The 24,224-nt window shown below is 51.5% G+C and overlaps 11 protein-coding genes across 11 annotated transcripts; 6 read left to right on the forward strand and 5 right to left on the reverse strand.

Annotated features, from left to right (window-relative positions):
- Positions 1 to 662: 662 nt before the first annotated feature.
- On the forward strand, positions 663 to 1,874 carry CC77DRAFT_1013907 (hypothetical protein; the record flags this gene model as incomplete). The annotated part of the gene is made up of 2 exons (XM_018523867.1): positions 663 to 1,281; positions 1,330 to 1,874. 2 exons carry the CDS (start codon positions 663 to 665, stop codon positions 1,872 to 1,874), a joined length of 1,164 nt encoding a protein of 387 aa, XP_018379968.1.
- A 1,977-nt stretch (positions 1,875 to 3,851) lies between these two features.
- Positions 3,852 to 5,296, forward strand: CC77DRAFT_1025706 (hypothetical protein). Its single transcript, XM_018526119.1, has 3 exons — positions 3,852 to 4,544; positions 4,591 to 5,161; positions 5,250 to 5,296. Exons 1-3 carry the CDS (start codon positions 4,325 to 4,327, stop codon positions 5,269 to 5,271), a joined length of 813 nt encoding a protein of 270 aa, XP_018379969.1. The 5' UTR covers positions 3,852 to 4,324; the 3' UTR covers positions 5,272 to 5,296.
- Positions 5,297 to 5,866: 570 nt separating this feature from the next.
- CC77DRAFT_559535 (hypothetical protein) lies at positions 5,867 to 6,241 on the reverse strand. The gene has a single exon (XM_018532189.1). The coding sequence runs from the start codon at positions 6,138 to 6,140 to the stop codon at positions 5,934 to 5,936; it is 207 nt and encodes a 68-aa protein (XP_018379970.1). The 5' UTR covers positions 6,141 to 6,241; the 3' UTR covers positions 5,867 to 5,933.
- A 744-nt stretch (positions 6,242 to 6,985) lies between these two features.
- Positions 6,986 to 8,155, forward strand: CC77DRAFT_1054790 (hypothetical protein; the record flags this gene model as incomplete). The annotated part of the gene is made up of 2 exons (XM_018527816.1): positions 6,986 to 7,298; positions 7,397 to 8,155. The coding sequence occupies exons 1-2, from the start codon at positions 7,224 to 7,226 to the stop codon at positions 8,153 to 8,155; spliced, it is 834 nt and encodes a 277-aa protein (XP_018379971.1). The 5' UTR covers positions 6,986 to 7,223.
- A 162-nt stretch (positions 8,156 to 8,317) lies between these two features.
- CC77DRAFT_1099864 (hypothetical protein) lies at positions 8,318 to 9,422 on the forward strand (the record flags this gene model as incomplete). The annotated part of the gene is made up of 2 exons (XM_018530027.1): positions 8,318 to 8,843; positions 8,893 to 9,422. The coding sequence occupies 2 exons, from the start codon at positions 8,318 to 8,320 to the stop codon at positions 9,420 to 9,422; spliced, it is 1,056 nt and encodes a 351-aa protein (XP_018379972.1).
- Positions 9,423 to 12,575: 3,153 nt separating this feature from the next.
- CC77DRAFT_1025707 (D-isomer-specific 2-hydroxyacid dehydrogenase-like protein) lies at positions 12,576 to 14,518 on the reverse strand. Its single transcript, XM_018526120.1, has one exon. It carries the CDS (start codon positions 14,037 to 14,039, stop codon positions 12,891 to 12,893), a length of 1,149 nt encoding a protein of 382 aa, XP_018379973.1. The 5' UTR covers positions 14,040 to 14,518; the 3' UTR covers positions 12,576 to 12,890.
- Positions 14,519 to 15,024: 506 nt separating this feature from the next.
- Positions 15,025 to 16,686, forward strand: CC77DRAFT_1035557 (Na/H antiporter; the record flags this gene model as incomplete). Its single annotated transcript, XM_018526946.1, has 5 exons — positions 15,025 to 15,151; positions 15,210 to 15,865; positions 15,924 to 16,006; positions 16,065 to 16,473; positions 16,525 to 16,686. The coding sequence occupies 5 exons, from the start codon at positions 15,025 to 15,027 to the stop codon at positions 16,684 to 16,686; spliced, it is 1,437 nt and encodes a 478-aa protein (XP_018379974.1).
- CC77DRAFT_1025708 (3-carboxy-cis,cis-mucoante lactonizing enzyme) lies at positions 16,525 to 18,133 on the reverse strand (the record flags this gene model as incomplete). Its single annotated transcript, XM_018526121.1, has 4 exons — positions 16,525 to 17,215; positions 17,283 to 17,726; positions 17,778 to 17,886; positions 17,939 to 18,133. 4 exons carry the CDS (start codon positions 18,131 to 18,133, stop codon positions 16,794 to 16,796), a joined length of 1,170 nt encoding a protein of 389 aa, XP_018379975.1. The 3' UTR covers positions 16,525 to 16,793.
- Positions 18,134 to 19,128: 995 nt separating this feature from the next.
- On the forward strand, positions 19,129 to 21,960 carry CC77DRAFT_559677 (hypothetical protein). The gene is made up of 3 exons (XM_018532190.1): positions 19,129 to 21,471; positions 21,534 to 21,842; positions 21,928 to 21,960. The coding sequence occupies exons 1-2, from the start codon at positions 19,257 to 19,259 to the stop codon at positions 21,836 to 21,838; spliced, it is 2,520 nt and encodes an 839-aa protein (XP_018379976.1). The 5' UTR covers positions 19,129 to 19,256; the 3' UTR covers positions 21,839 to 21,842; positions 21,928 to 21,960.
- CC77DRAFT_559685 (hypothetical protein) lies at positions 21,919 to 22,497 on the reverse strand. The gene has a single exon (XM_018532191.1). The coding sequence runs from the start codon at positions 22,289 to 22,291 to the stop codon at positions 21,998 to 22,000; it is 294 nt and encodes a 97-aa protein (XP_018379977.1). The 5' UTR covers positions 22,292 to 22,497; the 3' UTR covers positions 21,919 to 21,997.
- CC77DRAFT_559738 (mitochondrial carrier) lies at positions 22,484 to 24,115 on the reverse strand. Its single transcript, XM_018532192.1, has 2 exons — positions 23,616 to 24,115; positions 22,484 to 23,568 (listed from the first exon to the last, which is right to left on the reverse strand). The coding sequence occupies exons 1-2, from the start codon at positions 23,975 to 23,977 to the stop codon at positions 22,704 to 22,706; spliced, it is 1,227 nt and encodes a 408-aa protein (XP_018379978.1). The 5' UTR covers positions 23,978 to 24,115; the 3' UTR covers positions 22,484 to 22,703.
- Between the last annotated feature and the right edge of the window lie 109 nt (positions 24,116 to 24,224).

Consider the following 24,224-nt stretch of genomic DNA (forward strand, 5'->3'; position numbering starts at 1 on the left):
CCAAGTCCCAGTCTGATCCGGCTCGCTTGGCAGATCCAGATCCAGCTTGCATGTGGCCTTGGCCAAGTTCTAGCGCGACGTCACTTTGCGCACCGCATTCAAACTCTCTCACACTGTCCCAAACGGGTATACCCAGGTACCATTCTTGTTCCCGCATTTTTCTCACGTTCTTTTTCTCTACAACTGCAAAGGCAGGGTTGACACGGGAGAGGCTATCGTTGAAGATGAAGCTCGACTTGCCAAAAAGCTACCGTTCGAACAAAAAGGGCAGATGTTGTGATGACACAGTATCGACCCATCACTCGACTCTCCAGAATGTAGGATTCTGTCGAAAGATAGTCGGACCTGCTAGGGCGTGTCGGTATCCACATAGGTCTAGTCCACGAAAATAACCCTGCGGCACGGCCGCTCGGGCGCCGTTCCTGAGTCTACCATGCAGCAAAGGGACATCATGGCTAATCGGTCTTTATTTAACAAGGCGGCCGTTTTGTCGCAATGTCCGGCAGCTTGCTCTCTATCTTTTATACACACAGCTGCTGACAGTCATCCTACCGCTCGTTTACCATACCTTCTTCACAAGCACTCTTATAATTATCTTTACGTCTCCCTACTTCTCCTACACCTGTACAACCTACTAATATCTTCTAAACGCCGTCGCTACGATGCGTCCATCTGGCCTTACCTTCCACTCGCCTTTGTCGAGCGCGATCGACTCATCCCACTCTCGATATGACGACAATCGTCCTGGTCATCCCGACTATTGCATGCCTCATGCTGGCTTTCTCCAACAACCTGGCGACCAAGGCCCGCCTATGGACCTTCCCTTCCCTGGGCTGCAAGCCCCTCCTGTTGCCCTGGCTGGACAGGCCGTCGGGACTTACAGCGGCACAGAACGAGGCATGCCCATGCAGACCCCAGGCTTTCCTACGGGACTCTCCCTGGGCGGAACCCATGCTTCGCCTTCCTACACGGCTTCCCCTCTTCACTTGTTCACGCCCTCTCACATGGCCACTCCTTCCTTCCTGGCCTCGCCCTCTTATATCGAGACGCCCTCCTCCCTGGCTTCGCCTTTCACTCCGGCCCTACGGCCTGCGGAGACTTATCTCAGCGCGGTGCGCCGCGGGATTATTCGGCGCATATTGCACGCCGGTATTAGTGGCGAAGAGTTCCTTGCGTCAGTCCAGACTCACAAGGAGGCGAAGGATGCTGGCATCCATCATGAGCTTGATACCATGCTCGAGATTCAAACGGAAGTACTCAAAGCAGAGGTTCGAGATATAGGTCAGTAGACACGACTCCAACCTACGTTGCTTCGCTGATATCATTTAGTGGCAGAGGCGTCCATGACTCTCAAGCGCGGATCGCCTGACGATGAGCCGAACCCTCCTTCCAAACGTTCGCGCAAAGCTCTAGAGAGCAACTTCTTTACTCCCCCCGCCTCGACGAAGTCATCAACCGTTCGCGTGATGGGTTGCCCGGGTGGAAAAAACACCTGTACTGTGAGACAGACCTCGGTCTGGAAGAACAAGCCCGAGTACATCAAGCATTTTCTGTTGGTCCACCTTAAGGATTACAAAGACGGCGGCATACTCAAATGTCTCCTCTGCAAGGGCACCGACTTTGCCGGCAAGGAGTACCCACTACAAGGATCAATTCTTGGGGATCACATTTGGGGAGAACATATGACCGTCAAGGAAGGGTCGAATCGGGCCCAGTGTGCCGCAGTAGCAACGGAAGATGAAGCCGGAGAGCCTTCAAGCACTCAACCAGGCCACGCCAGCGAGACTGCCCCCCACACTATGGGGTTCTACAATCCTAGTATCGGAGACTTGGACGCTGGTGGGCCGCTATCCGCTACGCCGTCCGGTCCCTAACCGCTTCGTCCGTCGCTTCCCTAGCCTTTCGGGGATTTTCTTCCTAGCGCAGCTCGACGTCTCGACTTACTCCACAATCACCACCACCATCCCATTCCTTCTTTTGTACTGTTCTTTATGCGTCTCTCCTCACGATTCATCTGTGCCCACGTATTACGCCTAATGTATGGCTCCTTGGAAGTCTTTTCTCCATTCTTTCCACCAATTTTGTTTCTTTCAAACGTCTTAGACAGACTACATAGACAAAAGCGATCTTTTGCCGATCCTACATTTTAATGCTGCCGATATTGAACAGCTCGAACAGGAAGCGTCGCAGGCTACAAACCTGTCCGTGAGACACCCCAGGACCAGTAGACACCTAGGTACCACTATCGCCGTCGTCTTCTGTATACAGCGCAACCTTCTAGATCACATGACCTATGACTCTACTTTGAGGTCTCCTTAACAGCGGTACGTTCGAAGTTGTGATGCGAATCCTCTGAGAGTGGTGTAGGACTGGTGTTACATACCTGACGTCACGGCCCGTCACATGCGCAGGCTTGGCGGACCTCGTCTCATCTCATGTACCGTAGCAGGTAGCTTGTACCCGGAATCTGCGCACACTCGAGTTACGACGAAAGGCAATTGAGGGCCAAGTCCAACAGCAGTACATGGGGATGCCGGCGGTGTAAGCACGTGACTAATAGTGTCGGACGTCTCAATAGCAGATAGACTCCGCCTCGCGTTGTCGAGGCTACCAGCCACTGTTCAACGTCCAAGTCTTGATTCGTTCAGTGTGTTTACCGTGTCAGCTAATGATTCCCAAAGGGAGCTAGGGTGTTTATTTCAGAACAGCCCGAAAGACCCGTCGCGCCTAATGAGTGATGTTCGCAGCAGTTAGGCACCTCATCACCTAGTATCGCCGATTGCCCAGGCGACTTATCGATAAGTCGCCGATGTGGCATAGCGAGCGATGCACTTTTTCCTGACATCATGATAGCCGTCACTGCAGACGTTGCTCGCTTATGCGAGGCCTCTCGGTCTGCAGAGAAGCGCCGAAATGAACTGTCCACGAAAGTGCTAATGTGTGGGATTTGGTACTATGTGGCAGTGAGTCGGGAGTGACTAAGTTTCCGCGAGGATGCACAGCCAACAAAGACGTCTGGCAAGACTAACGAGTAGGCGAACGAAAGGTGGGTTAGTTAGATTGCGATGGTCATTGCGAGTCGTTCCGACCAAGTGACTGAGCCCAGATCTTACCAATGACACCGTTCCATATGCAAAGGTCACTTCCTGGAGGGGCTGAACGAGCTGTTCTCTTCCTTGGGATCCCTGGTTAGTGGCGTTTCTTCTGGAAGGTTGGCAGAAGGTTGACGGAAAGGCGCAATGACCCCTTATCGTGATGCATATCCACTTGTCGCCATTGGGCCAAGCCCGTTCCAAAGTCAAATGCGATACAGCTCACCTCGGCCTCAGGAGGTGTATGTGTTGGTGGAGTGGCGGCGGTGTCAATAATTGATGACAAGGAGACCTATTCAAGATGCAATAGGCTTTACACATGACTGCCGTTGTGATAATTGCAGCCGTGGCCGCCTCGGAAGACTCTCGGAAAACTTTCCCACATTGACAGCCTTGCCGTTTCATCGGAATGTCTGGATGCCGGCGACAAATTCGTCGTACGTTGGCAGTCGTGTTGCTGACACATGAAAGCTTCGCAGGCGATGGGGTAAGTGGGCGTCACTACTGACTACGAGCATGAGTCTAGGCTTCTGGAGGTGGGATCCCCGCCTTGCCCAGCCCCGCGCGCTCTGCCCTTGCAGAAAAGCTTCGAGATGGCCGCGCCAGCATGTCAGTTGAGCTGACATGGGTCTCGCGTGCACGTGGATTACTGGGCACATTGTTGGGAGATCGACCAATTGGACGGTGAACCGGCCGGCCGCGGCACGGGTCTCCGACGATCTTTCGAATTAGGTTCGTGCGACTCGTATCCACGCAGCACAGGCATCGTGTTTTCGATGATAACCGGCATTTCGCCCATCTTCCATGGGACCGTTAACAGCGCTTGGGGCTTTTACGTTGTGATCTAGCCCTAGAGGGTCCAAGCAGCGCCATTCCCTGAAACGTCTGCCCGGCGCCGCGGGTGTAACGCGTGCTCGCAAAACCGACATTAATAGAAAAAAACTCACGACCAATATTCACATATAATGTCCACGGTGCCAATGGCCACTCCCAGGTGCCGGCGCATTCCACATCTCCCGCTATCTTTGGGATGTGATGCGATCTTTCCATTCATTCTTTGACTTTTCCGTCGCTGGCTCGTCGACTTGACATCTCACTCGCTATTGTCAATACTTTCACCCGCACGCGGTCCCCCCATCACTCTTTGCACTACCCTCACGTTCGTTACCAGACTCCCTGTCGCCCGTCCTTCCTCGGAAACCTTCCAACATTCTCCAGGAACAATTGTACTAATGTCCGGTGAACGTATCTCCTCACGTGCGCCCTCTCCTACTTTATATGACCGTATCGGCATCCAAGATGACGACTTCCTCCCCTTCCTGGAAGATGGACCCCCCGCTTATGAGTCTGACACCTCAACACTTGTTTCGGACATCACTCAGGATCCTTCGACACTAGTGAAGCACGCCGGCACCCAAACGGAAGAGCCACTAGAAAGGATTCGTACGGTCGGTGGGTAGTTGTCGCTGAATTGCCTTGCCAAGCTAACTCAAGCTAGACGTCCGTCTCATCTCTTCCGCACTTGCATCCCCGACCGTGCCTGTATCTCTGATCATGTCTATACCTCAGACCGTATCCATACCCCCGATCGTACCCGTACCGGCGGCTATACCTACACCCATGAAGCTCAAGCGCGAACCATCCGGAGACTTCGACGAGAAGCCGGAGTCTCCTTCACAAGGTTTCAAACGCGCGCGAACGGCATCTATGGAAGACAAAGTGCCAGGGTCTATGGACGCACCAAAGTCTCCATGCCCACCAAAGTCCACGCACGCACCAAAGCCCACAGCTGTGCCGGGGCCCACAGCTGTACCGGAGCCTACAGATAAAACGAGGCCCACAAAGAAGCATCGGCGAGGTTGTCCAGGTAATTGCTGGGAGTGCAAACCTGCGGAGCTGAGCAAGAGGAAGTACTGGACTTCCTTCAAGAAGTTTCGCGCCCATTTCGCATCTCACATGCACGACTATCGCATTGAAGGTTGTCGTTGGCAGTGTGATTTATGCAATCACGATTCATTTGGTGGAGATGGGTATGACCTCATGAAGCATCTATGGGATACACACTTTGAGTAAGCAGAGCTTCTTGGCACCGCTCAGGTCACTTCGGTGTGCATTTGTATGATTTTTACGATAATCTCTAACGCGGTCTCTCCGCAGTCACGTATTTCTCTTCATGTAAAAACTTTGGGGGAGGGTGGTTTGGTCGCAGCGGCAACGAATCATTATGTAGACAATGTCATTCTATGACTCTCGCAAATACGGCTGCTACGAACAAGATCTCTGTCGAGTAAGATTCGTTGTTGAATGCCTGTAGTTACTAGTGATTTTGCATCTTTTCGGAGTTTTTTTGATTCCTTCCAGATTTGTGATCGGAATGCGTCCATTCTTTTCAGTCATGTGAAACCATTGGGCGTTGTACATAGCATGGAAACACGACTGAATCCACATCATCCATCTGACTGAGTAATTGATCCAAAAGATGGAGAGCTCGCCGCTAGGAAAGGCGCCACAATCACTGAGCCGAGACCACCAGAAAACGTATAGACATTTGCAATCATCAGACACAAAGTCCCCTCTATTCAGCTTGACGACAAGCACTGGTAGAAATGCCAGTCCAAAGATCTGCGCTAGCACAAGAAGAACGACCTGCCATCGAGCGGCGAGAGTTTATTTGGCGGTAAGAGGGACTTGCAGAGCCATATTCTGAGCATCCAAAATGGTTGCTCTAATGGCAGCATCAACGGATGTCAATGTAAGTTTGCATAGTTGCACAGTCAGTGCTATCGCAAGAGAGAAGTGAGTGACGATAAGGCCACCTCCGATGTCTTTGATGCCAGTATCTTACTCGTGGAAGAACCCTATGATGCTGATCAATATCGACATCCCAATTTGCGCCCAAATGGACACGCGTACGCCGACACCACTGATACCAGCGTCAGGTCTGGTGCTGCAATCACTGTCGACATCTCTGTAGATTCCGTCCGCATTCGAAAAGGTGGCCCATATGAGGACGATGCCTGGAGTGTAATACCCAGAGGAGCGAGACATTGGCGGAATTCGGTCAGGCTTATAAGCCAATCTTTTCCCTTGGGGTAGAAATAATCATAAATCTCGATCTTATTCGGCGTTCCTGATCCGGTGTCGTCCAACTCCAAATTCCGTGCCTATTTCGACTTGAAGAAGAGAACATCGGCCGCAACGAGGACGATATGAAGACCCAGCCTTACGGCAACAAGTCAACGAGTGAATCTAGATAAGAACCACTAACCTCACAAGCAAATGATCACCCCAAGCCGAGAGCCAATCTCGAGCACCATGACATGTATCTATCTTGGGCGTGTAAGAACAACGCGTACGCCTTATATATGAGGAAACACAGAGCTCGAGTGGTAGCACGTCGCAGCCGGCTTTTCTAGGATGGCGAACGCCATACGCATGCGACAAATAAGAAGGTTTATCAGTGTCAGACATGATGTAGTCACCAATGAGTGTTCACTGAGTCGCAGGCAATAGCGGGGTTTGCATATCTTCACTCGGTATTACGTAGGACGAGATTTTCGCTACTGCGTAGGGTCACCTAAGGATACGAACCAATTGTGCCCCTTGGTCTGGGTAAGAGCTTTCTCATTCACACCTCTCCAAACTGGATCCAATCAACGGAAAAGAATGGCGCAGGGCCAAGGTGCTAGAGAGCTGTTAAGCGAAGCCATGATCTCAGCTCACTCAGCCTCGGATCTTGCCGAGTGTATCGAAACACCCGATTTGCTACCCATTATTTCAGTTGAACATTATGCATTGCATGGCTGCACGTGTCGCCAGATCGCGGCCCACCTACCAGGCTATCCGAATCTTGATATTTTCTGACGACAGTGCAGGTTGACTCCATGGACCGACTGAGAAGCCACTCCTAAGGGACTATGTTAAGGACTTGGCGAAAGTGGTGGCGTTGTATCTATTACTGCGGCTGAATGCGCTAGGACTTCACCATCAAACCTACCTGAAAAATCATGCCGTCTGGACTGTTGCGTATATAGACTGGCTGAATTGACATAGTGATAGTTGCAATTTCTGGTAACTGTTGAATTTCGACTGTACCTGGCAGTAAAAGGTTCAGTGTCATTGATTCGCATCATGAAGTCTCAGAATACCTTCCGTCCTGCGATCCTCCATCCTGCGTTGCTGATAACGCTATTCATTATTTCTTTGGTACTGATAGGGCTTGTAGAGTACGCCTGTCGCACACTTCCGAATAACGATGACCCTATCTTTGCGCCAAAACAACGCCGGGGCCTACAGATATACAGCACGTCTATACTACCACGCAAGATTACAACATTTTCAAGACTATTACCGTTGTTGAAACCCGTCTGGCCAATAAACACAGACAAATCGATACTCAGCCTGTTGTCCGCGCTCCTGAGTCGGATTTATCTTTGGCACCTGATCTGCCCATGACGGATTCCGAAGACGCCATCCCTCAGACCTCGACACTCACGTCCTGCGATTCTTGCCCAGTATTCACAGCGGATCGTAGCGCCTATCTCAGGATCGAGACACCAACTGCAACCGAAACTGCCGTGGAAACATCCGCACCACCTGATGGCGCCTATCTCAGGATCGAGACATCAACCGTAACTACAATTCCCGTTGAAACATCCGCGCCACCTGATAGCGCCTATCTAAGGATCGAGACAACAACCGCAACTACAATTTCTCCTCCAAACTTCACAGCAGCTAGTAGCGCCTATCTAAGAATCGATCCATCAACCGCAACTACAATGCCCAATAGCACGTCGCCCGCACCAAATTCCTATCTTCGGAAGCAAAACGGCCACATCCGTAGTACATGGGAGTACTTCCAAGGAGCCTATCTTCCAACGCTTCTATCCGTAATGTTCAACGTCCCATGGGTTATCCTGAGCCGTGAGACCGCGTCCATGGAACCTTTCTACTGTCTCGCGTCATCAGGCGGGGCTGCTGCCGAGCGAGCTCTGACCATCAGTATGATCTCCCCCATATCGCCACTCTTGGCCATGGGAAGTGGACAATGGACACGGTTATGAACTGTAATTCTCACTTTTATGAGCGCGCTGATCACTCCTCTTGCCCCCGAGACTATAGGGATTCAGACGATCGGAAAGTGCGACCACACTACTGCGGGCTGCACAGGGAGAATAAGAGTTTTCGTCCCTGGGGCGAGAATCATTCAAGCACTTCTAGCCGTTATGGCTATCTTCACCATCATCGTTCTGGTCCTCCAGCGGCACAAGAAGTGGGTCTCTTCTTCAAATCCGAGAAGCATAGCAGCGCTAGCCGCTGCTGTCTGGGGCACTGAAATTAGATCAAACTTAAAGACGTTGAGCACTGCAACACATGAAAACCAGATGAAACAATTACTGGAAGGATCTAGGTACAAATTCGTTTCAGAGACTCGGAATGATGGTTCGACACGCGTTTGCCTCGTGAGCATCCAGAAAGGCTTTCAAAACTCGACACGAAAGAATCAACAGTCCCTATATCCTGCGCTACAGAATGAAAGCCACATTGTTCCAGTTAATGCGAGACGCCGATTCTCATCTATCGCGTTCCTTCTTCTCTTGATAGGTCTGACCGCAGTCATTCTCACTTACCACCACACAAGTGGAGACACTGGCTTCGAAAACTTCATGAGCGGACAAGGTTTTGGCGTGCAGTTCTTGCTTACGGGAGTCGGTGTCATTATTAGTTTCTATTGGCGTTTCGTGTTCCAAGGTAAGCTGATTTTGCCTCCTGCATAGTTATGGAACTAATACAGCCGAAGATATTGCACTGCTTGTTCCCTATAGTAGGCTTGCAAAAGGAAACGCCACAGCCCGCGAGTCTGTACTACTTAGTCCACCGTCACATCCGGTACTCAGTATCGCCACTGCAGTCTCTGCGCGCCACTTGGTATATTTTGTTATAACAATCGTAGCTCTTCTTTCCGAGATACTCCCGATAACACTCGCAACGATACCCTTCGACAGCGGAACGCTCTACATGGCATACATTGTTTCCCACTGGACCAGTGTAGCCATTTTGGCAATCATGATGATTGCATCCATCATGCTATGCTTCTATATAGAGCCGGTCTTGCCGATCAAGCCTGATTCCATCGCCTCTACTCTCATTTATTTGGCCGATTCTACTTTATCAGACACATTTGCGGAAATTTGTGGAAATGAAGATGTATCGTTCGACAAGCGGGTTGAGGCACTTGGTTTAAGGTATGCGCTGCGGCCCTCTAGGCAGGCAGGAGGTGTTTTCACTGTAGATGTGGACGATGCACTACAATACGCGCCAAGGTCGTAATGAAAGGAGCCCTATAGGAGGAGTGTCACTCGTAGATTAGGAAGAGAGTGCAAAAGTAGAGTTTTATCGGCGCATCAACACACGGGCGTGCGATGTGATGACTGGCTAGTCGTGTAAGGGATATGCGATCTGCCTCTGTCGTGACTACTGGCGGATGCTCGGTATGTAACGCTTGTGCGAGGGTAATCGGATGGCGAAGCAACGCCGAGGAAGGTTCCGAGTCCATTGCGGATAAGTCTCGTCTGTATAAGTTGAGAGTGACATGAAGAGAGTTCAGTCAAGGATCCTATTGACAGCAAAGTAAGGTCAATCGGTCATCCCGAATGCTAAGGTGGCGGAGAAAAACGAAGGTATGGGCCATGATGCGATTAGTGAGCGAGCTTCTCTACTATCAGCTGGAATAGTCTGGAGAGCAGTTAGGTCGACCAGAGATTTTTGCCTCCATTTGATAGCTGCATAGCGATATGTTTGCCGTGCTGCAAGGAAACTGGAGCTGCAAGAGATTGAATGGCATCGTTTATGGCTCTTGCATTGAAATCTTGTTTCATGTGTGCGCCAATCGCAGAGCCGGCTGCTGGCCTCTGCCCTTGCTTCGAGCGATACCAATAACTCGGCCTGCGCGTAGAGAACATTGAGCTCGTCATGGTCGGGACGGCAAAGAAGAAGTTGGTGGCTGATGAAACACCAATAACTAAGCCACATGTCGTCCACAAGAAAGCGTACAAACGCCTCTACAGGGCCTGCTGCTGACAGTATCAATCGATTAGGCGAGTCTTCTTTGAGCGGAGGGCTGCTGCGTGATGTTTCTTCCCAAGATCAAGCAAGAGCCGTTCCACGGGCGTAGAGGATTGGTGGGAGAGTGAATATCATGTTGTCATGCATAAACTGTTGGAGTCTGAGAAGCATCGTAGGTGCTGAAAGGGTGCAGATTACGAGGCCAAGGGTCGGGATTGTTGTGGGTCTAATAGCGTTGTCATTAGGTATGGCCAGCTCGTCATTTCTAGTGCATCTGGATGGCGGTAGTCTTTCTGATTCACCGGGATCTCGAGGTTATAGAGATGGAGAGAGGACGGAAAGAGTGTGGGGGATCGGATACCCGTGTGAGACATTTGAAGAACTCACGTCTGCACAACTTCAGAATGTGTGGTAGTGTTTACATTGGGTGCGGAAGTGGTGAGTGGGCACTGAAGAAAGAGCTGTCTCTTGTTGTTATTGGTGCCTGCCACAACCTCTAGCGTATTGCCTATATAACCAAATCCTCCGTAGCATTCAATGCATCACTCTTATAGTCCAACAAGCACTTACGTCTGCCGCTGAATGTTCCTTTTCCCATTGAATGGCATTGTTTTGTCATTTTGATGTTCCTACTGCCCACGTCTCTCCACGACACTGTCACCATCGTACCAGATTGCTCACATGTCAAACTCGAACCCAATACAGAACTACACTTCACTGTCAATCACATAGCACCGCATCACACGCATACTACAAAACATCAAACGCATAACCAGCAAAGAGAATCGTATCAGCGAGTTCCGTCTCCGAAAGCCCAAGCAAACGGGCGAAAGAGACGATGTTACCCACCCCTGACATCTCGCCCATCGACGGTGAAATCGCCCCTCAACCAGGCCAAGGTGCCCAGACGCAACCTTTATGACGAGTTGACGTTCATCACAGTAGCGGATCTCAAAACCGCCATAGCCGGATGGAACTTCCAGCTATCCGACAATGAGCAGAACGAAGATGCGCTTCGCACGGCCTGGAGAACAATGACTCTTACAATCTACTACACCGACAAAGGCGCAGACACTGTCTCGCGTCAGCAGTTCATGCTATAACACATACTGTTCTATCGCCTTGTCCAAACATTGGTTTACTTTAGGTATTCTTTAGAAGATTTGGCCTCAGTGTTATTCCTTTTTGTTGACATGTTCAGTGTAGCTTTTCACAGTTCGCTCTACCCACTAGACCGGGACGTGCAGTCCTCGACATACCCCCTCCGATGGGAAATCCCATTCACTTTGCGGCAAGCGTGGACAGCGACGTTTGAAGTTCGGCTTCCCTCTGATCCGCCGAGCACCCTCCGGACGGATATAACGACCTTGCCCAGCTTGAAACGTAGCTAAATGGAATATACAGGAGCCCCTCCGCATAAGCAAGCTAAACGTCGAGATTTGGGCCTTCCTTCCCCTCCGAGCTCGGATACGAACTTCTCTGAACGCCCTGACTGCGCGAGCAAGATAACCTTGACGACTTCGCCTTAACTCGGGCCTATGGCCACGAAGTTATCAAGCGAGTTCTGCCGAGTCGGTGGTGAAGAGAATAAGGAGCGTCGCATTGACATGGTAGGCCCCCCGCATCCATATCTGTCATGGGTCTGGAAACTTACGCTTCAATGACAGAGCCGGCCGAGGTCGATGGCGGAGATAGCGCACACAGCAATGTCGGTGAAGCTCCATTCCATAAACGACGAAAGCCGGTGCTCACAATGCCCGCTGTTCCGCCCAATGTTCGAGAGCCTAGACCGCCTGCTCCAGAGCGCCCAGAACCTACATACCCAATCTCTAGGGTAACTAAACAGCTAACCTTGTGAGGTGGCTGTTGGGAGAGAACCGACACGACAAATGCATTGGGACGTGCTGAGACTGCTTGTGTGCCGAGACCTCCCACCCAACACGCTTATCTCACTAATCACGACTTGGACAACCTACCCACCGACACACCGAAGTGAAGGTCTGCACCGCCTGCTCCAGAGCGCCCAGAACCTACATACCCAATCTCTAGGGTAACTAAACAGCTAACCTTGTGAGGTGGCTGTTGGGAGAGAACCGACACGACAAATGCATTGGGACGTGCTGAGACTGCTTGTGTGCCGAGACCTCCCACCCAACACGCTTATCTCACTAATCACGACTTGGACAACCTACCCACCGACACACCGAAGTGAAGGTCTGCACCGCCTGCTCCAGAGCACCCAGAACCCGTCTATCCAATCGTCAGGATTACTAGACAACAAGTCTTGTGGGGTGGGGCGGCAGTCGGCATATTGTACATTAGCAGCCGAAAGAGGCACGATCACACTCTTCTGGTGACCAGAATACAACTGTACAACACCTGTAGATTCTTATTACCTTAGCTGTGCTAAGAAGATGCCTTGAAATCCTCGTGATAGTGTCTCCATACAGTCCAACACCTGTACAGTATGGGTGGTATCTGAAACCAAAATTCGGCTTAGCCATTTAGATATATCGTAAGCATTGACTGGTTCGACACAATAATTCTCTGCCCTTAATCAACATCTTCCGATCCCGCTCGTCAACCAAGGGGATAGATGAGGGGTATAACAAATAGAAATGAGAGGGTGGGATAGACCGCGAAGTGGAGAACGAAGGTCAGTCGACAGATTAAATGCGAATGCCTATTCTAAACCCTAGATACGACTTGGACATCAGCCTGTTTGCATCAGCACTAGATGATCCGATGCAATAGTTCTTTGCCCTCAATCAATCTCTCCAGGTTCTCTGCCGTCTCTTCATACCACGTCGTCAAGGTACCTTCTTCAACATATCCCATGTGCGGCGTCAGCAACACCCTGCTCTTGCCCTTGACATCCCAGTCCTCGCTCCGCCACGGGCTATCAGCAGGAAGAGGTTCGATATCAAACACATCGAGCGCAGCGCCACGTATGCGTCCTTGCCGGAGCGTTTCCAGCAACGCGGCCTCATCCACGAGTGGTCCACGAGAAGTATTGATCAAAATTCCAGTCGCTTTCATCCATTCCAGCTCCCGTGCGCCAACAATACCCCTCGAGCGCTCGCTAAGAACATAGTGCACGCTGACCACATCGGCGGACCTAAAAAGCTGCTCTTTGGTAACTACCCTGAACGTCTTCTCGTCCTCGCTGGCGATACCTCCACCCGTCACCGGTAATCCGCATTCCCCCGCCAACTCATCAGCCTTCTCCTGCGTCAAGTTCGCGCTCCAACACACGATCTTCATGCCAAAAGCAAGGACACCCACTCTCGCGACATGCGCGCCGATTCTGCCTAGACCAACCAAACCCAGCGTCTTTCCCTGCAAGCCCATGGCGAGTTCAGTCTGCCACCCCGCTGGCCCACCTTTCCCCTTGACCACGGCGTCATCTGCAGCGATATTCCGCGCAAGGCCCAATATAAGCGCCCAAACATGCTGCGTTGTCGGGTGTCCACCGCCCTGCTTGATGGGCAAAGATCTCGGAGACGTGCCACTGCCTCTGCCATCCGTTCTGCCCTTGCCGGGCGCTGCGCATACCGTGAGACCCATGTCCTTCATCGTATCCAGATCCCAGCTTTCAAACTTGCCACCCGTAGCGAATATGACCTTGAGGTTTGGTAATTGACGGAGTAGTTCGCCTGGGAAGGGAGTGCGTTCGCGCATGGTTGACAAGGCGGAGAAGGACTTGAGGCGGTTGACGAGGGCTTTGCGGTCGGCATCGGAAGTTCCGGGGTGCGAGTAGGAGGGTAAGGTGTCGTTGAAGACGGTGACGTCGACTTTGGAGGGATCGATGTGGGTGAAGTGCGAAGCTGCTATGTTATGGTAGTCATCGAGGACGGCGAGCTTGATAGGTAGCGGAGCCATGGTGCGTGTAGAGACGTGAAATGATGGATTTCTATTGGAAACAAGAAGAGGAGCCGAGAAGAAGTGTCGCGGAAGCATAGTGGTGTCAAGTATCATGTATCACCGTGTATCGCAGCAGGTAGCCATCTCGGCACTTGCTTCGGACTGAATTGAGGGGTCTATCGTTGCGATTTGGAAGCCATCGCGCGCGGCATCGGCGTATAGCAGCATACTGGCCGAGAAGATGACTTTCCATACAGATACGCAAGACATCTTATCCCGTATCGCGGCGCATCTTTTGTGTGGTTGTGTGCGCAGCTGTCTTGTGAAGCGCTGAAAAGGACTGGGTAGGTGGCTGCCGATGTTCGGGTTCCGCTGCAGAATCCACCGAGCTAGCTGACTAAGTAAAGACATGCAGTCCGTGCGCAGTCAACGAGGAGCTACCACTACCCTAACCCCCGCTGCCTTTCAAAACTACTCAACATCCTAGCGGGGGGAGGTTAACCTCGTGACAGCTAGTTAGCATTGATAGGAGCACGGGCACGGTACCAATCCCCCAGACTAATGACCACGATAAGCGTAGTGCATGACCTGGCTGGGGCTCGTGCTCTCATCACGCGTCGGCTTACCAACAGCCGATGACCCACACCGCTGAAGGTGCAGTCCGTCTGTTGACGAGCGGCACATATAGTCCCCGGTTCTTCTCTCTCGACACTTTACAACAGCTGCTTCACGCTGCTGCTAGGCAAGCTCGCGGACAACCTTGTACTAGATGGTAAGCTCAGTCCTCGCAATCGTTGCATGAGAACAGTCGAAGAAGCTTGTGAAGCCCACACTCGCACACCCCCGCCGTCTCGTCTTGACAAGCCCCTCACCCAGATAGACGCAATTTTGATGCAGCGTGGTCCAAAACTTCTGCTCGACTCAAGCAAACGGATCGCGCCTCGGAAGCTCTGCAGGACAGCAAGCAGTATACGTCGGCAGCCTGGCCGTCCTCTACGACAACATGGTCAATAAGAGCATTGATCCCATACTAAATTTCAACTTGGTTTGCTGCGTCGGCGGCGGCTTCATTGCTCTCTTTGGACTGGTTTCATATCTTCTGAAGGAGGGATTTTATGTGACAGAACCACGTATGTGCACCTACACCTCAGGAACTCAGTTTCCTGTCATGTTGACTTCTATGGCCAGTTGTGTCTCTCTGCGCCGGAGTTTTCTTATCGCCATACGGTATTCGTCTCATCCGCCCACATGAATACGCCAGCTCTCCAGAAGCGCTCGCTACTGTTACCCTTTGCTTTACGCGCCTCGTGCTGGGAATACAACTTGTTATAGCTGGAATACAGCTGCCCAGCAGGTATCTCAAGACAGAATGGCGGAGCCTGGCCATCTTGCTCGGCCCTGGAATGTTGGGTATGTGGGTCATTACCAGCTTTCTGGTATGGCAACTCGTGCCAGACCTCGGTCTGGTCCAGAGCCTTATCGTCGGTGCTTGCGTGACGCCAACTGATCCTGTACTTTCGAATTCAATTGTGAAGGGAACATTTGCTGACAAGCACATGTCGAGACCACTTCAAAAGATAATTATTGCAGAATCAGGCGCCAATGACGGTCTTGGCTACCTTTTCCTCTTCCTCCCGCTATATCTGGTCAAATTCGCTGGTCAAGAAGGTGGAATATCAACGGCGGTGACCTCCTTTCTGAGCGTGACTTGCTTGTACACCATCTTGCTAAGCGTTGTTTATGGCGCTGTTGCAGGCTGGGCGGCGAAACATCTGCTCTTCTGGGCAGACAGAAGACGCATGGTCGATAAAGAAAGCCTCCACCTATTTGCCATAGCTCTAGCTGTAAGCCAATCTTTCTACACAATGGAGAGCTACCACTCGATTGCTGATCTTTCTACAGCTCTTGATCATAGGTACTGTCGGACTCATCGATGCGGACGATGTATTGGCCTGCTTCGTAGCGGGAAACACCTTCACCTGGGAGTAAGAGCTTTTCTGAGCCTCCTATCCAATCTACAGCTCTCGGCTGACATGATTCTAGTGATTGGTTCCGCGAGCAGACAGAGCATGATTCCCTTCAGCCTATCATGGACTTCCTCCTCAACGTGGCTGTGTTCATGTGGCTTGGCGCAGTGTGTCCGTGGGAAAAGTTCTTTTCTGGGGACGTCATACCAAGCTCTCGACTGATTCTGCTCGGTATTCTGGTTCTTCTCCTTCGTCGCCTACCAGTCATAATCGCTCTCCAAAAACAGATTCCTCAAATCCGCAACGTCCGCCACGCGCTTATCATGGGCTTCTTTGGCCCAATCGGCATAAGCGCTATCTTCTATCTGTATGTCACCCAGGACTTTCTGCTCCGCATCCAACTCGAACATCCAGAACGGGAGGACTGTATCGCGTTGGCTCAAGTGACCCTGGTCACAGTATGGTTTCTCGTGATTTCTAGCGTCGTAAGTGAAATCCTCGACACAGTGATACCGATCAATTAATCAAGACTTCAGGTCGTACACGGACTGGCCATACCTCTCGGTAGCCTTGCGCTATTATCTCCACGTGTGTTCAACAGTATTAGGCGCTTGGGTACTGACAAAGACGACTCAGCCCGACGAATCAACAGGGACAATACTGCCGCGGAGACCCAGCCTTTACTTCCTGAGCCTTGAGAATATGTGTTCTATGTAGAGTAAATTTTATTGAAATTCTGCCCCGGCAGCCGTTGGGCCCGAGTAGTTACCTTGTACCCCAACTATCCTTCGATCCTCAAACACCGCTAGTCCATCCACACCACATTCGCCGGCCCACTTTCAAACCCTAAACGCGCCACCGCGCTCGCCCCCGTCCCTTCCCTTTCAATCTTCCACACCTCGACAAAATTTGCCCCACTATCTGTAATAGCAAAATACTCCTCTCCAAATAGCGCTGGCGACACCGCATTCGCGGATCCGCCACTGGCCGTCGTGGGTAGGAGGAAGAGCTGGGATGTTATGGCGCCAGTGGAGGCGTCGAGGGCAAAGGCCGAGACATAGCCAGTGGCGTTGGAGGAGCGCGAGCGGGTGCCGGTTATAAGGTATCTCGGTTGGGTGGGGGCGGTGAAATTGGCAAGGGAGGAAGTGGTGGTGGTGTTGCTATAATTTGAGGTGGGGATGGAGAATTTGACCTCATCGGCCCAGTAGGAGGATGTGTTTGTGAAACCTGGGTAGCGGTGCGTTAGTACATATGCAATCTCTAATCTTACAGCAAGGAAAAAGGATAAACATACCAGCCGGCAACAGCGAAAACGTCGTTTTCTCGTCCGTCAACAATCCTGTCTTATCATCTCTCTTGTACACCGCCAATGAGTTCGCCTCTTCGTAAATGACATACACCCAGCCCCCATTCGGATGTGCAGCTAAATGCCTCGGATTTGCACCCTCGGGCGCAGCTAGATACTGCAGTGTCTGCGCGGTCTTGGTCTCTCTGTCGTACGAATGCGCCCAGACGGCATTGCCCATATCATCGGCAGAGTACACGAATGCAGCATCTGGGCTGATGTCAAGCCCATGGACGCCAGAGGTGCTGTTGTAAGTTAGATTTGCGGTGGCAGCGGTGAGAGCGCCGGTGGAGTCGACGGCGAGGGCTTGGGCGGCGCAGCCGGTGCTGTAGGCGACGCCGAAGACAGTGTAGGGAGAAGCGTTTGTAGTGGCTATGTAGTTTGCATTCTGGCCTAGATTTCACTGTTAGATGGGTTTGTTGCGAGGGAGTATAGGTAGCTGACAGGAGGAGGAGAGGGTTATGTTGCTCGTGGATGTGAGGCTGCGGTTTGACGTTATGGCGTAGCTTTGGATTTGGCCGGTCGTTGCGACGTAGACATTCTTTTTGCGTTCCTGTTGGTGTTAGACTTGTTGATGGTTTTAGTGAAAATAGTTGGGCTCGTACATCGATAGCTATCCATTTCGAGCCCTCTGATGCGTTTACGGTGATGTTGTTCACGAGCGTCAGGTCATTCGTCGAATCATCAAATTCTACACCTGCAATCACATTCCCCGCGAAGAATCCAGAAAAGAAGTAATGCTTGTCGCCAAGGACTTTGGGCACGACAGCCAAGAGCAAAGTGGATAAAGAGAAACGCATTGTTCGTAATGCCAGGACACAGAATCGATGCTTGGTAGAAGGTCCACAGTATAAGGTATATAAGTAACTCTTGGCTTATCTACATAGTGCGGCCCTCCTGTGCTATACAAAGAACCGTACGTAAGTGTTTCGTAATCCCCACTACGTACTTTGATCCCCAGAGCATGTTTGTACATGCTTACTTTCGTGGCCTCCGAGATTGGCCGAGGTAACTCCAGTCAGGAGTAAACGCGTAATTTTGACGCGTAGTCAGGCGAGCTAGGAAAGTCGTCACTCCATGTCGAGTTGCGATTGAACGCGCACGCTAAAGCGCTGCGCGTTTTAAACGAGGCTTATGGTGTTCAGTAGATATTATCTGAGATGGTTGTTCTGAGTGCCGCCGTAACATGAGATTTGGGTAAGAGTAAGCACGACAGCACAGTCTCCCCCATGACGAGGCTTAGATGGAGCGGAGTCGTTGCTTAGTAGAGCTTGCGCATCTGATGAAGCTCTCGTCTCTACCTCTACTGTGGTGAACTAGAAGGTCTTCCTTCATTTGGAGTCTGGTGTGCCGCATAAACACGAGATCAATCGTTATTCCAAAGACTGTGAATGATTCTTGCACTCTGGCGGCTACAGCAAATCACACCACGGTCGTTGTGAAGAGCCGTGGTATTGACCGACTAGGCGAGATGCGATGTGCGCGTGAGAGAATGGGAAGCGGACGGCGTCATCGTCAAGGACCTCGAAAGTACACTCTGTCTTCACAGCTAATCTGATAGATTTTATTGATCTTCCGTCGTTCATTCCACGATCCTATGCTTCCGAATAGCTACATGTCACCCGGATCTCGTCAATCAATGAGCATGCATCGTCACCACAGTTAGAATACTCATGTCATTGTTCCTCCATAGTCGGTTGTCTTTTCTGTAAACCACCGTAAAACGGCATAAACATGAAACTCCTTCCGAATATACTGACCCTGTCATCGAGCACATGTGCTCTTGCCTTTGACCTAGCTCTGGCAGCTGCCGTCGAGGACAAGGGCCGTACGACACCGACGATAACAAAAACATCCTATCATACAGAAGTACGACGACTGCACACGAGCTACGATAGCGATATTGGTAGGAGCAAGAGGACGATGTCCAACGAATCCACCAGTTTTTCCATCGAGCGGGTCTCTGAGCGTGAGCATTATCGCTTAGCCTCATCTGTATCAACAGAATACCTCAGGCTGGAAACCCTAAGCGGTGAGAAGCCCAAGGTCTCCCGAGGATCTGTGACTGGCGAGTCTGTCATCTCGGATACACGCAGAGACCGACCCGCATCTTTGACCGATGCCACCAAGCTCGATCATAGCCTAAATTACGAATTCCACACCGTCGACAAGCGAAGCAACAACCTCTACAATCTCAGAGTTGACCTTGCGCCTGAAGGCTATATCTCAGTGTACATGTCCAACAGTACAACCTACGAATTCTGCGAAAACCAAGTAGAGCAAAACCCTCCAAAGACACGTGAACTACACCTTGTTGTTCTAGATGCTACGAAAACGGTCACTATACCGGTTCACGGAGAGGCAGCTGCTGGTTTCTGCCTCGAGTTTAGGAAAGTAGAGGATATAGATGACTCGAAAAATAGTAAAGCAACTGCAGATTTAACAACAACAGCCTTGTCTACAAAGGAAAAGATGACAAAGGTTTCGATTACTGAGAAAACATTGGGGAGCACATCAACTTTGTCCAAACATACGTCTTCCCAGGCATCAGCTTCAGAGACTGACACGTCCTCCGCAACAAAGACTCGAAGCTCGCATAATGACGAAACTAGCGATGGTTCAGAGACATCCAAGTCTAAGAAGAGATCATCTACTTCAGCGATATCTTTAGACACTGAATCTATCGCCCCAGCACCAGCAACCGAAGTACTCAGCAAGTCCAGGACAAAGTCCTCCGCAAGCGAACCCGACGAAGATACATTAGAAACACGCTCATCGCTACCCACTCCCACGAGAACAGGATCCACAATCACTGACATCTCTGACCCAGACACGAGCACCTCTCAACCCCCCAAGACCAAATCCAAAACCTCCTCGGCCAAGGAGCCCAAAGAAACCTCCGCGGATCCAGAACTCACCCCATCGCCAAAAGCCACACCCCTCGCCCTTCCTACCGGCGCAACACAGACCAGCAGCAAAGAAAACGTCTTCACAATGTCAAGCATGAACACATGGTACCCCTACATCAGCGAATACATCAAAACCGCTGAGGACACCGCATCGACAGCAGATGGTACGGAGAAAGATCCCATCACGACCACTACCTCTGTGAACGGAGCTATGAGGCTAGGGGGGCGGGCTGCATCCATAGCGACGAAGCAGGCTGGTGGAGCTAGACGTGCAGCTGAATTGACGCGGGATGGGAGTATGCAGTATACGTCTGATTATAGCTGGATGGGGACTAGTGGTACTGTTTCGACTCCTCGGCTATACAACTCTGGTATAGCTTCTGCGACAGCGTCGAGGAACGCGGGGGTGAGGCGGTATGGGTCGCCGTTTGTGTGGTGGCGTCGAGATGGTCGGGGATGGTTGACGGGTGGGTTTGATGCAAGGATAGGGAGGAGCGGGTCGGCTGAGAATGCTGGGCAGGAAAAGAAAACGTTTTTCGATATAGCTGTTGATGATGAGGGGGACGGAGGGGTTGAGAAACCTACCAGGGTTAGTACGGAGGGGAAAGGAGCAGAGGATGCGGTTATTGCTACGAAGTTGGCGGTTAAACAGCAGGGCGGTGGTGACGAGGACGAAAATGGCCTTGTAGAAGACGGAAGTAGCGAAAAGGAAGAAGGCGCTGAGCTAGATGAGGAGACGGTGGTTGGCGAAGAGACTGAGCCTGATGAGGCGGTGAATGAAGACGGGGGTGGAAATGAGGAGCCTACGTCTACGGATGATGAGAATACCGCACCGACTACGAGCGTATCTGCAGACGCCAACGAAGAACCTACATCCACGAAGAAGAAACCTACAGAAGACGAAGAAGCTACACCTACTAACAACGCGGATCAAGACACTTCAACCAAGGACGACGACGACGACGACGATGCTCCAGCCGACGACGATGCCGACCAGCCCGACAACGACACATCCACACCTTCCTCCAAGAAGCCCAAGTCCACCAGCCCATCCGCTACGTCCAACGCAGACACATCCACACCCCCGAAAACGAAACCCAAACCCGAGTCCCCAAACACAACATCTCCCATCCCATCCCTACCTCCAGGCGTATCCTTCATCTTCCCCTCCGCCACCCCTCAAGCAACAGCACCACTTCCCACACCCCCTCCCGCACCAACAGGAACAGGTACGCATCTGCACCCCACCATGCGCGAAGTATATAACTAATCATGTTTCAAAAACGTCTAGCACCACAGCTCAACTCACCAATCATCTGGGACCCAGAGTGTCCGCAACTAAGCACGTCAACATCGACAGCAGAGAATGGTCTTACGACGAGACTTGGCGTGACTGTTGGACTGGGTTGTTGGCGCAGTGTTGTATCGTCTGGTAATGGGGACGAGAATAATCACACTTCTCCCTCTTCTTCTTCCGCATCATCTCACGCAACAACAGCTACCGCATTCACCATCCTCTCCTCCTCCTCGCAAACCCGTTTCCTCGGCGCCTTGTGCTGGCTCATCATCGGATCCATCTTCTTCTGCTTCGTGTGAGTTTGTAAGAACCTTTTTTCTTTCTCTTTTTCTTTCCTTTCCCCATCATATGAGGTGAGGAAATCGAACTAACAAAGCCATGTTGTTAGGACTCGACAATACCAGTTCTCCCACGGGTCATGGCATGTGGGCCGGAGCTTTGTCTGGTGGATCCTAGGTCTAGAAATGTGGGGCGTGGGAGCGAGATTGAAAGAGAAGACGGAGGAGGCGGAGAGGCAGTAAGGGGAAGGAGGGAAGTGGGAAGGCAAACAGAGGGCATGGAGATTTACACGTGGAAAGTTTGTATCGTTGAGTGTGTGCGCACTTGGTTAAGCATACTTTGGAAGAGAAATTATTACGAGTGTAGTACGATTTGTTTATATACATATATACACACACAACAATCCGGGTACATGGGACCAAAAAAAAATATTCATAGTCTATAAGTCTTGGCAGTCTATATCCGGGTATCATATGCAAAACTGAACGCTCGACGCGTTGAATGAGGAAAAACCTCAATCTTTCTTCTCTTTATTTCTCCAGTGCTCCATCAATCAACAGCATTCGCCCGGCTAGCTCAATCGGTAGAGCGTGAGACTCTTAAGCTTTCACGTCCTAAAGACTCGATTGGTTATCTCAAGGTTGTGGGTTCGGTTAGTTAGCTCCAAACATCCAACGTTCGATTCAACGTCTAACATGTTCGCAGACCCCCACGTCGGGCTTCCTCTTCTTTTTTATGCTTCTGTCGACACCATGCCATGCTGCTCGTTGTGGTGATGATGGTTGAGTTTGTGGCAAGTTTTTTTTCTGCTTGCCAAGCATTTCTGCCACCTCCACCACACACACACTCACACCTCATCAGACTTTGTGCTTTAGGACAGTGTTATTACGTCAGCAAGATCCTCGCATCTTCGTGCAGAATCATAACCTCTTCATTCTCAAACGAGTACTTTCTCCTCACAATTTCAAACACAATGAGGCCAGCCGCCGTACTCGGCACCTGTTTAATCGTACTCATGAAGAAATCCCTGTACAAGTATTTTCTCCAGCCACCAGCTCGCTTGGCTAGTATCTTGCACTGAGCAAACGTCTCCTCGTAAGCGTGGTAGTATCTTCGTACAATGTGACTAGGCTTGTTGTCCTGGTGGGCCTGGAAATCCAGTGCTTCTAGCCGGCGGTAGTGCACGTCTTGAATCTCGGTAAGAGGGTGTTGGATGAGCTGAGACGTGATTGACGCAGAGACGCCAGCCAAGAGGAGGAACATGGGTTCGAGCATATAGTGAGGTCTGATGACGGGGCGGTCATCGTGGTCTTCCTGCAGATACGGTATAGACTTCTCGAGCAGCGTATCGCGCGTCCGGCTCCCGTAGTACCGCGACACGAACTCGAGGTACGCCTGGCTCTTGACAGTCTCAAAGGTGCCGAAGAAGACGGCGGCGCCGAATGCGTCTTTCATAAAGGATAGAGACCAGCCGGCGAAGATGCCTTGGATGCCGATGGAGCGCAGCTTGTGGCCTGCGTAGTGCCACATGGTCTTGTGCTTGCCGTCGAGGATGTCGGCCGTGCGGAAACGGGTTTGCAGGGCATCAAAGGGGGCGGCGATGACGGATTGGATGCCCCCACCTATGAAGCCGGCTGTGAAGGTCACAGAGGGGGGTGGTGGTGGGTAGACGCGCTTGGTTTGGTACGACGAGGGTTCGTGAAGTGCGGAGAGACTATGGAGGTATGCTGTATATAGGACTGCGCCAATACTGCGCGCTGTGAGAATATGCGTGGGCCAGAAACTCGTCATACATACCATGTGTTTGCCATTAGAGGTGGCAGCACCTGCTTCGGAATGAAGCCCCATCCCTCAGTCCGTATGGCATGCGCCAGCACGGCGGGCGTAGTCATTCTCCACGACCACTTCGCATCCGCCATGACGTGTGGGTTGATGGCCCTCGCATAGCCCATGTAATCTATCCTCCCGCGGAAGAAGGCCTTGACTGGTGCTCGGAAGTAAAAGGCGACCATTCTGGCTGCCACGGCGCGCATACCGGCAGCCTGGACACCTGTCGCTGGTGCCTTGTTGGGTGCTTGCGGGGCTTCGGGGGGAGAGGTGTCATTGGAGGCATCGCTTCGGAGAGAGACTCCAGCGCGGAGACTGGAGCCGGCCGTCATTGCATAGCATGGGAGGTGAGTGAGGACTGCAGGCGCATGGGCGGGGTGTTGGAGGGTTGGAGGGTTGAAGTTGGCAAAGGCAGCCGCGTGGGCTAGTCACAGGGTGAGTGGGAGTGACTTTGACCAAGCTCCGGGTGGACAAGAGCCAATAAGACAACTGGGCAAAAGAGAAAGAGAGCGTAAACAGTTGTATAGAGGATTCTCAGATGTACGTCAAGATGCTATCACAGAGTGCTACCTGGCAAGG

The sequence above is a fragment of the Alternaria alternata genome (assembly GCF_001642055.1).
Source record: "Alternaria alternata strain SRC1lrK2f unplaced genomic scaffold CC77scaffold_31, whole genome shotgun sequence".
In the NCBI taxonomy this organism is placed as follows: domain Eukaryota; kingdom Fungi; phylum Ascomycota; class Dothideomycetes; order Pleosporales; family Pleosporaceae; genus Alternaria; species Alternaria alternata.